General features: G+C 44.6%; 1 protein-coding gene across 6 annotated transcripts in view; it reads right to left on the reverse strand.

Moving 5' to 3' along the window:
• Positions 1 to 1,287, reverse strand: part of SCAF8 (SR-related CTD associated factor 8) — a 168,056-nt gene extending 166,769 nt beyond the window's left edge. For 5 of the 6 annotated variants that reach the window (XM_075748364.1, XM_075748368.1, XM_075748366.1 and 2 more), the window contains exon 1: positions 895 to 1,287. In XM_075748364.1, coding sequence (XP_075604479.1) covers positions 895 to 924 — 30 coding nt within the window. In that variant the 5' untranslated portion in view covers positions 925 to 1,287. The remainder of the gene's footprint in view (positions 1 to 894) is intronic. The other variant, XM_075748369.1, reaches the window with a different exon arrangement.
• Between the last annotated feature and the right edge of the window lie 12,112 nt (positions 1,288 to 13,399).

A 13,399-nucleotide genomic window follows, 5' to 3' on the forward strand; every position in this document is an offset into this window, starting at 1 on the left:
AACTATCGCAATGAAGAGGAACAAAGCTGAGTTGCCGCAAGAACTATCTTGCAACAAAATAAACATGAACTACCGGCACAAAAGAGAAGCCAGGTGCCGTATCAACACCTCAGCCTGTAAGCGTGTGTTTGTGGGTGCCGTAGCCCACCCTGAGCACAGTGCTTTGGTGCAGGACCTGAGCTCTGTGCAGCTCGTAGGGAATGTGCGCTTCCATCCTGACCACAGCAAATATACTATTCTCAAACACGGAGACGAGCCTTCAGGCCTTTGTATTCTCATCCCCAGATGTAAAACACAGCTCCACGAGGTGTACAAGTGCGGGGTGCGTTTAACAAGCGAGGAGGACGAGCGTGGCAGAAGAGGTGAGGGACGCGGGGAAGAGCACAGACCCCGCGCCCGGCGATCCAGGAAACCCCCCTGCCGCCCCGCGCAGCCTCCTCCGACCGCTGCGTGAAGTTGGCCGGGCATCTCCCGCCCCACCGCACGCCAGGCGCAGGAAAGAGGCCTCCTCCACCTCGGCCTCCTCCCGCTCCCTCCTCTCCCCTCAGCCCGCCGCCAAAGCTATTCTCCGTTCAGTCTCCCCCAGCCTCACGGCGGAAGGAGGAGTGGTGGTGGGGGCGTCTCCATTACCCTCTCCCCCTTCCCGATTCCCAGGGACGGCGACAACGGCCCGCTCCCGCCCTACGCGGAGAGGGGGAGCCCCCGGGCCTGCCGGCGGGAGCGCTCCCCCAACCCCGGACTCCCCCACGCCGCGCTGAGCGCCCCCCCCCCCCGTTCCCGCCCCCTCCCCGCGGCGAGGCGCGCGCAGCGGGAGGGGGCAGGGAAGGCGCCGGGCCCCGGGGCCCCGCCCGCTCCCCGACCCCAAGGGGAAGGAACGGAGAGGGGGCTACACACCTCGCTGTTAAAGGCTTTCACGGCCTCCATGTCGCGGCAGAGGCGGGAGCCGGGCGGCTTCTCTCCGCTGATGGCGGCCGGGCCTGGCCGCGGCCGGGAGGGGGCTAGTCTCGGTCTGTGTGCGCGCCTCGCTCAGGGGCCGCCGGGCCTCCTCGCCATGGCGGGTGGCGCAGGGGGCGGGCGCGGAGGGATGCGGGCCCCGGCTCGTTTCCGTCTCCTCCCGGCAACGCGCGGCCTCCTCGCCCCGCTTCCCGCCCGGCGGCGCCGACGTCCCCTCCCCCGCTCGGCTCCGCTCGGCCGCGCCGGAGGGAGATGGAGGAACAACGCGCAGCGGCTGCGGCGCGGGCGCCAATATGGCGGACACACGGGGGCTCCTCGCAGCGCAGCTCCGAGAGGGGCCGAGAGCGGCGCAGGCGGCTACAGCGCCCCCTGCCGGGCGGCTCCCGCTCGCCCGCCCGACCGGGCCGCGCCACAGAGGCGCTGCCGGGATGGCGGCCCGCCTCCGCGACCGCCCGCCCGCCTCCGCGACCGCCCGCCCGCCTCCGCGACCGCCCGCCCGCCTCCGCGACCGCCCGCCCGCCTCCGCGACCGCCCGCCCGCCTCCGCGACCGCCCGCCCGCCTCCGCGACCGCCCGCCCGGCCTTGCGAGCGGGAATAAAGCGAAGGGGCAGGGGAACGAGGAGTTAAACGCCGCGGTGTTTCGTCACCGGGAGCAAATCCAGGAGTTCTCGGGACACCGGTTTCGCTGTTTCCAGCTTGAAGGCCGGATCCCCGGAGGGAGGCGCGACCGTTTGCCTCCTCACACCTTGCCCGCAGAGCCTCACCTCCCAGCAAGGCCCGCCGGGGAAACCGGGAACGGCATGCAGGCTTGAAGAAAAACAACAGGAAAAAGAATCAGCGGGATACAGAAGGGCAAAAAAAAAAAAAAAATCACAAGCAATTAGCAAAGAATATTATTTATCAAGAGATAAGGAGAAAATAAATCATAAGTCCCAGTGCACTTACTACATGAATATTTTAACTTGACAATCTGACACCAAACACTCACCAAATCCAGCACCCAGTGTTAAGGCATTGCTGTTTCATTACCCGGGACATATGCCCAGGTTAAATTTCTGACAGTGTGTGCTTCCCTGTGAAGAGTGGTACTACCTGCACCCCCCACCGCCATGCCAGCCCAGCAGAGCACCTGCCTCTCCCTGAAGCACAAACACCTCGCTCAGCCGAGAAATCCCAGCAGCAACAGCTGTATCAAACAGGAGGACTGCCTTCCAGGGCACAGATTTTTGTTCCCTCAAACATAAAGGCTGCCACGTGACTCACCTTCATCAGGAAGAGCCTCAAGGAGCTCAGAAGCATCGAGGATAAAATCTTAGGTTTGTCTTTAGCTGCTGTTTTTCCAGAGCTCAGTTATGTTTTCAACTCTACCAACATAGCAGAGCTATGACAGCATGAATTAGGCTCCAAACCGAATTGCATTTCACTATTCTCCAGCCAAGACTCATAGACTGTACCCCCTCCTGCCTTCCCAAGTGCCCCCAGAGACTTGAGCCACAAGGGCTCTTCATGGCTGGTGAATGGTCCCACTACGGGCCAGTCAGGGACTTCCAAACTGAAGTAGGCTTTACTCAACAAACAAGGTAACTTATAAATTAAGTCCAACATTTAACACAGACCTGAAATCCTACAGCTCCATTCTTACAGAAACACAAGACATTAAGTCTTGTTACAAACAGAATTGGAAAGTCCCCCCCCACCCCCCAACAGGCTTACTTAGAGAAAAAGCCCATCTCCAGCCATCAGTGTTGTTGCAGTATCAGGCCACCAAGAGGGTCAGGAGGCTACAGCAAATGTCCTGTTAGGAGAGGATGAGAGGACCAGGTCTGTTCAGACTGAAAAAAAAAGATGGTCACAGGTAGGAAAGGCACCCAGTAGCAGCCAACACCTGAAAAGTAAAATGGCTGAACAAGGCTCTTTAACATTTTTGATGCTTCAGAAACAATTGAATAAGTGTCTAACACAGGTACACAGGAGGAAGTCAAGAGGCAGTGGTCTTAAAGCTGGAGAGGTTCTGACACAACCGAAGGAAAACCTTTTCCATTGTGAAAAAGGCCAAGCAGTGGAGCAGGCTCCCCAAAGTCTCCATCCCTTTCCAAGGTCCCATGGGATAAAGACCTTAGTAAACCACTCAGAGCTCACAGCTGACCCTGCTTTGAGCCAGAAGCTGGAAGAGACCTCCTGTTGTCCCTTCCAAGCTGAGTAACACTGGTACTGTATGAGCTACATAGCTCAGCACAACCTTCTGGCAATCTTCTGCCAGAAGCGGCCCTCCTTCACAGATGATTTAAGAGAAGTACACTATGCTTAACAGGAGGGACAAGGCCTCTGTTCCTCTTTTCTTCTTTATTTTCCTTTAGGAATTAAGAGTAAATAAAATGTGAAGAGACAACTCTGTTCAAATTATTGTGGAGGCTTTACATGGGATTCATTAGATTACAAGAGTAACTGGTAAAATGATTGCTTTGTACTCCTTTGGAAAACTTACTGAAATGCTGTAGTTACAAACAATCCTCCAGGATTCGGTAGCTTTCCTTTTAGGTGAAATTGAAGCAAGTTTAGTTTTCCTTATTAAAATGGATGGAATACTACACTGCGCAAGAAAAACCTTTGCAAAAACTTTTGAAATTGGCCTCAAAGTGACCACAAAACTCCCACACAGTTGCTTTTCTAGAATATTTATTCCAGAAGCATAAATTATTCCAGTGAAGAATGGGGAAGAGTGAATAAAGGAGAAACCAGAGAAGGAGGGGTAGGATTTACCCTTAGAGATATATGCACAAAGTCTTCACCTCAAAAGCACTGAGCCTGAATTTGAAACTAAGTGGTTCCTCTCCCCCCATATTTAGCCTGTTTGCTGTAGGTCTGTAATAAACATTTAGACAAATATATTTACCACTTAAAGAGTTTAGGTAACAAAGGCTTTTAACAACCCTGTTTAATTCCAGCAGTAGAAAAAAGCATAGGAGCACAGAACATCTCTGATCTCATAAGGAGCTAGCTATCATCAAAGAATAAGAAAAAGGCTACAGAATGAATGCTGCAATACATCTCCAATTATAACTAAATGTTCTAAATTACAGAAGCATACAAATGAAGTAATATCAAAACAGTATTAGTGCAGAAACACTGGCTCGTTCTGGGGCAAGGTGGCCTTGCCCCACAAGACTGTCTAAATGACTTGTACTATTACTCATAACATACCAAAGCTGGGAGATTTATCATTACGTTGTGGAGCAGAATGACTGTCAGCTTGCTGTGCAACACATGCTTTCTGCTGTTCCGATGCTCTGCACAACTGGTGAAACTCATACCACAAACTTCAATTTTGCAAATAAAACCCCACTTGCTTTCCAACATGGCAATGAATTATATGTGGGATTTGCAATGACAAGGCATGCTTCCTGCATAGATGCAAACACCTTAGCAATTCTGAGAGAAAAGCAAGACTGAATAGATCTTAAATCTACTATTTAGTGAGGGGGTTTTTTCCATAAGAGAAAGTAAAATAGGTATGCCTGCCTTTTTCCTACTTCTGACAAGTCCAAATATAGACTCAATAGATCAAACAGATGTCATACTGGCAAATGCCCTTAGGAAATCCTCCATCCAAGCAAGCAATTCCCTGTTGTTTCCTCTCAACAGAGGAAACCACAAGCAAGTGTTAGATTCAAAACCACGTGCAAGTGTCAGGAGGGAGAGCTGGTGTTCCAGTAGGCACAGACAAGAGAGGAAAACAGATCTGTTATTAGCCACTTGTAGCTTCAGGTAAGAGGATGTCATTAAGTTTTATTCTCAATAACTCTCTCCACACATTTTTGGAATGCACAGCTACAAGTCATCCTCCATGCACACTGCCAATCTCTACTTAACTTTTCAGTGCATTTTCAAAGAGCTGCTTACATTTTTGACTGAATTTTAGCACATTTCTCTCCTCTGTCCTTCCTCACTACCTCATCTTCCTCTTTCATTTGCGCTTTCAGTCACCATTCCTCCTTCACTATAACCATTATAAAAGCTCTTCATTTGTAACTAAAAGTATAGAAATAAATTTTCTATTGAACTTTTCCTGCATTTGTTAGATACATGTTCACATAAGGAGCTCCTTTTTTTCAAGTACTTATGAATTTCAGAGATTGTAAGAGAAATTTTGAACCATTGTATTTGTAACCACATGTTGCTCATGATAACCTGATAATTGGGAACCTCAGTTACTTTACTATGCAGTTACTTCTGGTCAAGCTTGACTTACTCTGAATATCTTACACTTGTCCTAGCATGATGGTGTCAGACTCTCTCAGCATGACACCACAGAAATCACCTCAAGACTACTTTATTGGAAAAACATATTCAAAGGCAATTGAAGCTTTAATTTACAGGCCAGCTTCTGCTCTCAGATGCACACCCTGTAAGTCTTTGTTGATTTCAAAGGGAACTGCTTTTATCAGGAAAGCAGAAGAAAGACTTCGAAATTACCTTCAGGTAACATTTCTCAGACTTGCTTGCAGGAGGTTTAGATAATGTGATGCAAGTGTGCTGGCAATACAAGTCACACCTACTGTGACATTTCCAACATCACTAAAATAAGCTCAGCCTGGAAGCATTTCCTAATGCTTTCTTGTACTGTATGGGGTTCTAATCCTGAAGTTTGAACTTTGTGCCATCCTGTTTCTGATTATAGCCTACAACTACGAGGTGGAGTGATCATTCTTTCCTATAGCTGCATAGTCACCATTTAGTTCTGCTTCTAGCAAGGCTGTTCTTTTAAAAGAAACGTTAGACAGTGGTTTTGCAGCAGCAATTATAGCATGCTTATCTCATTTTAATGTATGATCTCAGCTTGTAAATACCATAAAAGACATAAATATTTTATAGTCAGTTCCAACTAGAAGCATATCCATTTTTTGCTTGAGGGAAGCTCAAACTAAAACAAAATTATAAACAGTTTTTCAGTGGATAAATAAATATATATGTACTGAAATCATGTTGAAGAATTCAATTCCAGTACCAAAAAGTAAAACTTTGAAAACTATACTTAAGTATTTCAAGAAAAATACAAGGAGGATTCATTGATAATTTTCAGACATTATAAATAGCAAGAAACTGCTTATTTGGGTTGTGCTGTTTGTAGAGCAATAAGCAACCCTAGAGCCAAAAAACCTGAAGGGAGAACATTAGAGATGACAGACTGAGAATACTTCTTAATAAAAAAAGAAAAAAAGGAAAGTGTTTACCAGCTGGCTCATGTTCCTTTTGAGATACAGGCTGACAGCAAGGACAGCAGACCTTGACTAGCAGTTTAGATCATTCCTTCACATTATGTTACTGTCTCTATCCTGCCCATATATACCAAATCTCCAACTGGCAACGATAAGGCTTCAAAACCAGAGTTCTTTCTCCCAGTCTGCTAAGACAGTCTCATTACAGAGCATAACAAAAGTGAGCACAATACACTAAGAGTAATTTCCATCATTTTTCTCTACTGTCTCAAGCAAACAGCACAGGAAAATGAACAATTTTGGTTCAAGCTTTTTTTTGTTTGCTTCAAGCTTAACAAATGAGACCTAGACTACCACATTCATTACCTTAAAAAAAAATCTACATAGACATGAAATCAAAATTTTAGCCAATGCTTAAGATCACTTTTGCTATGAAAAGTAAGAATGCAAAATACCACAATAAAGAGAATAAAATCAGTAGGCAGATCTCCTAGGCATATGTCTACTATAGCTAAGTATGGAACTGGACAAGTTTTTCTGCAGGGGTTGGTCCAGACTCACCACATGCATCTGTATTCTGATAGCTACCAAAGTCACAGTCTGTAGAAGACCAGAAATGAAAGAATAGGCAAGGTTTATTTCATACTGATTAAACCTGACTATCTGCAATGCCTAATCAACTATTGACAAAAAAAATGTTTGAGGAAGAAAGTCACCAGAGATGAAATATGCCTTCTTATCACATTGAAAGTTTTCTCATCATGTTCAGTTGTTAAGCCTGATTTTCCAGTTTCAGAACTTCTTTTCTAGAAAGTTATGACCTCATTACAGTCATATCAATTGTACTTTTTTTGTCTAAAAAGATGGAATTTTTATCTCTTCCATTATCTTTCAGCAAATGGTAATTCCAGTTAGCAAAGTAAATGATTTCCTTTCACTCACTTCCTCTGTTAGTTCTTGGGCAGTGAGGCTCAGCTCATTAGCAATTCATACCGCAATAGGAGAGACATCAGAAGGCCATGGTGGCACAAACTATACAGAAAATATGTTTTCTTCCCAAAAACATGCTTGTGCTTTACAAAAGAACAGGTCAGTCTGCATGAAAGCCTTGCACTGGAAAAGTTAAATGGAAACAAGCAGAACAGAGATGATTACATGTACACACACGAGCTGTTGGCCAACGTAAATGTCCAAGGAATTTTAAATAGCCACGACCTTACCTGGGGTGATAAGGAAAATCATGGAAAAAAATACTGGCTACTTACAACTTCTGCAGAAGAAACTAACATAGCTATGCTTTCTTTATCCTTTTATATTCCCATTCCAATGTGATTACTGAAAATACATACTAGAATGAAAGTATTTGCTATTTACACTATTGACTGTGTTTTGAAATAGTATATGTTCCTGGCATTGCAGTTTGCTTTTTGTGTCAACACTCAGATTTCTCTCCAGATACCTTAAATAAAAATTACTTAATTCAAATAAAGCATATATGGTTGGGATAAAACAAGCAAAAAAAAATGGTACCCCCTGAGTGTAATGCTCAAGTTCTGCATGAGGAAACGATCATCCTTCTTGAATGTTATTAGACAACACTATCAGTACGCTTCAAGCAAGGCATGAGCACATGCTTACTAGTTTCCACCATTAGTTAGATCATCTGTAAGACTGGTAGATCAGAACTAAACTGAAGGAATGTCGGCAGATCCTCCTCCAAGAATAAGACTTACCTATCCAAGCTCACAAAGACAATACAAACATTTAAGAAAGAAAATTGCACAGCAAATATTTAAAAAAACCACAGGGTATGCAGGTCAACCAGGTAGCCTCATCTTTTGAAAGTGTAGGCAGAAGAGAGTAAGCAGAATCCCTAATGTAGCGGGAGATGAGTGTTGCACACATGGAGCTTGACAGAAGAAATACAGACACCTTCAATGTGTGCAGTATCCTTTGTCCACTAAAGTGGTTAATAATGTCTAGAAATACCTCTTAATCCCTAACCTATCTAAAAGATTCAAGAGTCCACAGACGCGCTCCTTAGACATCTTTGTTATCCCTTGGCCAATAACTAGCACAAGACAGTAGCTAACAAGAATTATTTGTAAAGACCATCCAGGGAGGGAAATGTGTGCCACTTGAGTATAGTTACTTTTAACACTCTGAACTTGATGCTTATTTGATTCTCATTAACTCCATATGTGTCGAAATAGTTACAGATCTTCATTATGAAGGATGAGAAACCATGCAAACTACAAGTACTGTGTGGCTCTGCAAAATGCCACCTAAACTGTAGCACAGGCAGTGCCCAGAGCTGCTAAACTCAGCTGGATTGAACTGACACACTCAGGTACACTTCCCAAAATCTTGCAGCCACCGGGGACAGGACGGGGGGTGGGTGGTGTGTCTTGGGAGTTCACCATCTCGAGGCCAGCAGAGCTTCGCAGTAACATTCCCAGGTATGTCTATACATTTGTCAAGCCCACAGCAAGGAGATGCCTTCTAGATCTGAGTGGTCCTCAAAACAGTCCAGTTAAACCACCATGATACTTTAGTTCATTTCCTTCTCTGGCTCACTTGAAGCTCTGATCTCAGACCAGGGAAGAGAGTGTTACCAAAAATGTGTGAAGTATTCTGTGAATTTCAGGGAAGTTTTTATTCTTTAATTTTAAAGCCAAGTTGATACATTGAATCAGATAGAAAGTTGCATTTTCCTGTAGTAATCTATCATTTGGAGGAAAACCTCTTCCAATATAGTTTAATATGTACCTCATTTTGAAAACTCACTTTAAGAAACAAAAACAAGCAAACAAAACCAAACTTATGCAATTGCTACAGTTTCCCAGTCCAAGACTGTGCTTGGCCAAAGACAAGCTCTACAGAAACCACCCTCTTGTAAGGATTAAACCCAGGACTGCATAAAATAATATTGGGAACAGCACATTGGCTGCTGGTACCTGAACTAGTGGAATTGGCTACATTGCTGGGGATAGAGAGCAAAAGTTCATGCTGCCTCTGTAGGAACACTGATATCTACCTCACAAGATAGTCCAAACCACTCTGTTGGCTTTAGCTTTGATACAGAACAACTTGTAATCTACCTAGCCTTTTTAAGTAAATACCTTTTACTAACAAGGTATACTTTGCCGCACTTGATATCCCTAAGTATGCTCCACTTTCAACTCTCAGGCTTTTAAGACTTAGACTTCTTAAGGGTGTTTATAGCCTTAATGTAAGACAATGAGAGGTATATGGCCTGTGTAGCCTTTCAATTCCATATAAAACTACAGATACACAGGTGAAATATTACTGCTACAAGGATGTAAACACTGATAAACTTAATATTCGCTTACTATAAGACTTGTTCTTAGTGTAATCAAATAGTAGTGATTTTTATTTTTTTTTACTAATAACAGGTAGATCTTACATTGGTCAGAACTTATGGAATAAGGTATTCAAAAGCTCTTTGGCAGCTTTTTTAAGACTTTGTAGTTGTAAGATCTGGACTGTTGACTTTCAAAGGTTTTTGAAAAGCAACACAGCAGAAATCATCTTGTCAAGCTTGATGTATTTTATAGTGGTCACTCCCTTTAAGGACAAGCCTTAAGGCACTAGCACTGGTATACGCTTTGTGTCTTAACTGAAAGATTATTTTGCATAGGTAATAGTACTACTACAGGAAGTGAACATTCAAGAACATTTTGTATCACCAGATCTGTTCTTGATGTGAATGCATTAGTCAAAGAATTGCTCTCATTAAGCAGTGACAGAGCTAGCCCAAATCACTCAGAAGTTACTAAATGACGCATTCAGAAGCACAGTAGGACACAGCAGAAGCAAGGTTTGGATAAGCTCTCGGAGCTTTTCAGCTTAACAGCAAAGCAATGTGACAATAACGCTTTAAAGACACACCTCCCCACATTCCCCTCAGAACAAGATGTAAAAAAGGAAAAATAAAGCTTATCTTTCCAGACCAGAGCCCAGCCACTGGTGGAATGAACTGTTATGAGCCAGGTGAACCTTCTCAGTCTTATGCTTCCTTTGCAAAATTCACAAAACAAGATTATATCATTTAAAAAGTCTTACACAACGAGAAGTATGGTATGTGCCCTACTGGCCAAAAAAATGCATTCACTCATGACCCAGTTCAGCATTTCAGCTTCATATGCATCTGTTCAGTTATAATTAAACTGACAAAAGGCTAACCTACAATCTGCAAAAATATCAATTTCTTGAATGTCTGATCTAAAACCACTCTGGTGCAGAGTCTCACAGAGATAAGTGAAATGCAAAAAGCTGACAAACAGCATAAATATTTAAAGAAGAATAGTGTATTAATAACCTTTGCTGAGTTTAAAAGTTTTCAAATGCAATCTTGCCTTGTTTTTGCTGTATTAAAAAACATATACAGAGAAGTACTACGATTTATTCTTACGTCCTTCAGATAAGGGATACCGAGAGTTTTTTCTGAGAAAAGCTCTCCTCAGCCACAGTTTTCCTAGCATGCTGACAACATTTACTAAATGCATTGCAACAATATCTCCAAAGGAAAAATCTGTCTCAGCAGTTGCCACCTCACAGGTTAAATGGCTTACAAAACCCTAGAATCCTGGCTCCTGACTTTTTTTGGGCCACAGCTTGTAGTCTCTTCTCAACTTTGTCTCATGCTTCTTTACCATCAAAACTTTTTTTCCCAAAAGCCTCATGAAGGAGATGCAGTTCTGTGGAGCTCGGTCAAGATGTTGCGAGCTATCTGTAAGCCGCTGGGTCAGGTAACTCAGCCTGCACCTGGCCTTGGACACCCAGTCGGGAACTGAGAGCTGAGTAACTCTGACAGCAGTTTTAAAAGTCGAATACCTGCAGGTAAGAGGCATTATTGTGTTTTAGCTCTGGGCTTAGACTGCATTGAGAACCCTGCAGGCTTGTTTGTCTGAGACGAGAAGTCAGCCCCGGTTTTCCGTGGAGGCAGCCCTGCAGCCCCTGAGAGCAAGCTCAGCGCTCGGCGTCCCCGCAAGCAGCAAACGTCGGTCTGTCCCGTTGCTCGTCGTTCAAGACTGTGCTTACAGCGCGATTCCTAACCCCGGCCCTTTCCCTCGGAGACGCAGCATTTCCCGACGCCTTCCTGAGTGGGGAGGTTGCCCCTCTCCAACATTTCCCCACGCCTTCCTGAGTGGGGAGGTTCCCCCTCTCCAACCCCAGAGGTGCCCCCTGCGCTTCGCACCGGGAGGCTCCGCCCCCACCCCCGCCGGCGCCCGCTACGGCGCGGCGCAATGGCGCCACCTGGTGGCCGCTTGGGAGAGCAGGCACCACGGGCGGCTGGCGGGCCGGGAGCGGCCCGGCCCGGGGAGCGGGACACAGCGCTCGCTCGGGCAGCCGGTTTGTTCACACTCCTCGTTCCCGGAGGGAAATGCGGTACCTGCCCCTGGTGCTCCTGCTCTCCCCGCCCAAATACCTCTCCCCATATCACTCTGCGGTCGGGAACCAGCAGCTCCTTGCGATGCTTGCCCAAAGTACTTTGCAATGAGCACCTGAGACTGTACCTGCCTACTTGCCCATAGGTGTTGGCCATCCTTCACTCTCGACTCTCCCAAGAAACAATACATCCTCTCCAATAGAATGGCTTTAACAAGGCAGCTGAAAAGAGGTAGTTCAACATTAGCAGGCCAGCTCAGCACGTTTATTTTCCAGAAAGCTCTTCTATCCCCCCCATCTGCACAGGTAGAAGTGATTTAAAAGAAAAAAAGAAATCACTATTCTGCTAAAGATCTAGGCTGATAAAGGATCGCCTTTACTTGTATACTGCTCTGCTATGGGCATTGCATATGCCACATCAAAACAAAAGCCAGATTATTAGCAAGACCTTTGCACTTCAGCTACAGTTTTTACTTATTTTTATCCAGTTTAGGTATTCCAACTCAGCTGAAGTCTACATGCATTTGCTTTGCTCTAATAACAAGATTATACCCAGTGTGCTGTGCATGCTGAGGACCAGAACCTGTGAACTCAGTTTTTGTCTATCAATCACTGCCTTCATACAGAGCTCTGCTGAAATAAATGCAAGTTGTGAACCACCTCTGCTAGAGATGTCCTGCATTATCTCCTTCTAGTCATTTATGGGCAAATGATACCAAGTGTAAGCAGATACAAAATGGAAACCTAACAGTCCATTAGTGCCTTTAAAAACCCATTCTCTTTCTTAATTTTAATGCCTTGGTTTCACCCTCTAATTTTTCTCAAAATCTGAGCTCTCTGGTTCAGTCACAGGCTACTAATGACTGCTTCTCACTCAGGCTACAGCAACAGGACTCCAGTATGCGTTTTTGGCCTCTCAAAGCTCCTAGTCATTACCACTGGTGAATTTTCAGACTTCTTTATACAACTCTGAACCCCCTGATTTAGCATCAAGTAGGGCTGAGCCTGTAACATAACGTAACCAAGCTGAGGCTATATATTGATAAAGTGCATGATAACCACAAGCATAAGGTCTGTCAGCTGTAGCATCTGTATTTGCTTAATAACATCTGACAATCCTGTAATTAAAGCACTAATTCTAATAAAGAGAACCCACTAGTCATTTCTGCTTGGTGGTATCTCATGCTAGTGTGGCAAACGATGACCTGAGTACAACAAAGAAAACCCCAAGTTCTGAACATGTTAAAAATCCAACAAGTTTTAGTTGGTACTAGAAATCTGGCAACAGTAATAAAAATAACAAAAGGAGAATCGTTAACATATACTATGATAGGCAACCATAAAAAGGAAACAAACCTATGCTACTGTCCAAAAATACTCTCAAAAAAAAAATCAAATTCACAGTTGCATACTTATCAGTTAGGTAACATAGGGCAATCAGGTCAGCTAGGCATGCTGTAGTACCTGTAAGCAGTGATTACTATCAACCTGATTTCCGAATCTTTAGCTGAGTGAACTTTTGAAAGAGAAAAGGAAGTACAATATGTCTCTAGCTCAACGTACTTGTCTTATTCCAGAATGCTCTCTGGACAAAGGAAAAAAAATCAGAGAAAAAGCATTTAACAGAAAATTTGGTCCTGATAATTCAGTACAGTAATTCTTCTCAAATCTAACATCAAATTGTCCGCTGGAGTTCATGGACCTGAGCAATCCTCTGAAGTTTTACATAAAGGAACAAAGTGGCATCCAATTATAGGATCAGACCCTGCATGACTAACTGATGTTGACAATTCCCCAGGACTTCTCTTCAAATTTAT

The sequence above is a fragment of the Balearica regulorum genome, chromosome 3 (assembly GCF_011004875.1).
Source record: "Balearica regulorum gibbericeps isolate bBalReg1 chromosome 3, bBalReg1.pri, whole genome shotgun sequence".
Classification (NCBI taxonomy): Eukaryota; Metazoa; Chordata; class Aves; order Gruiformes; family Gruidae; genus Balearica; species Balearica regulorum.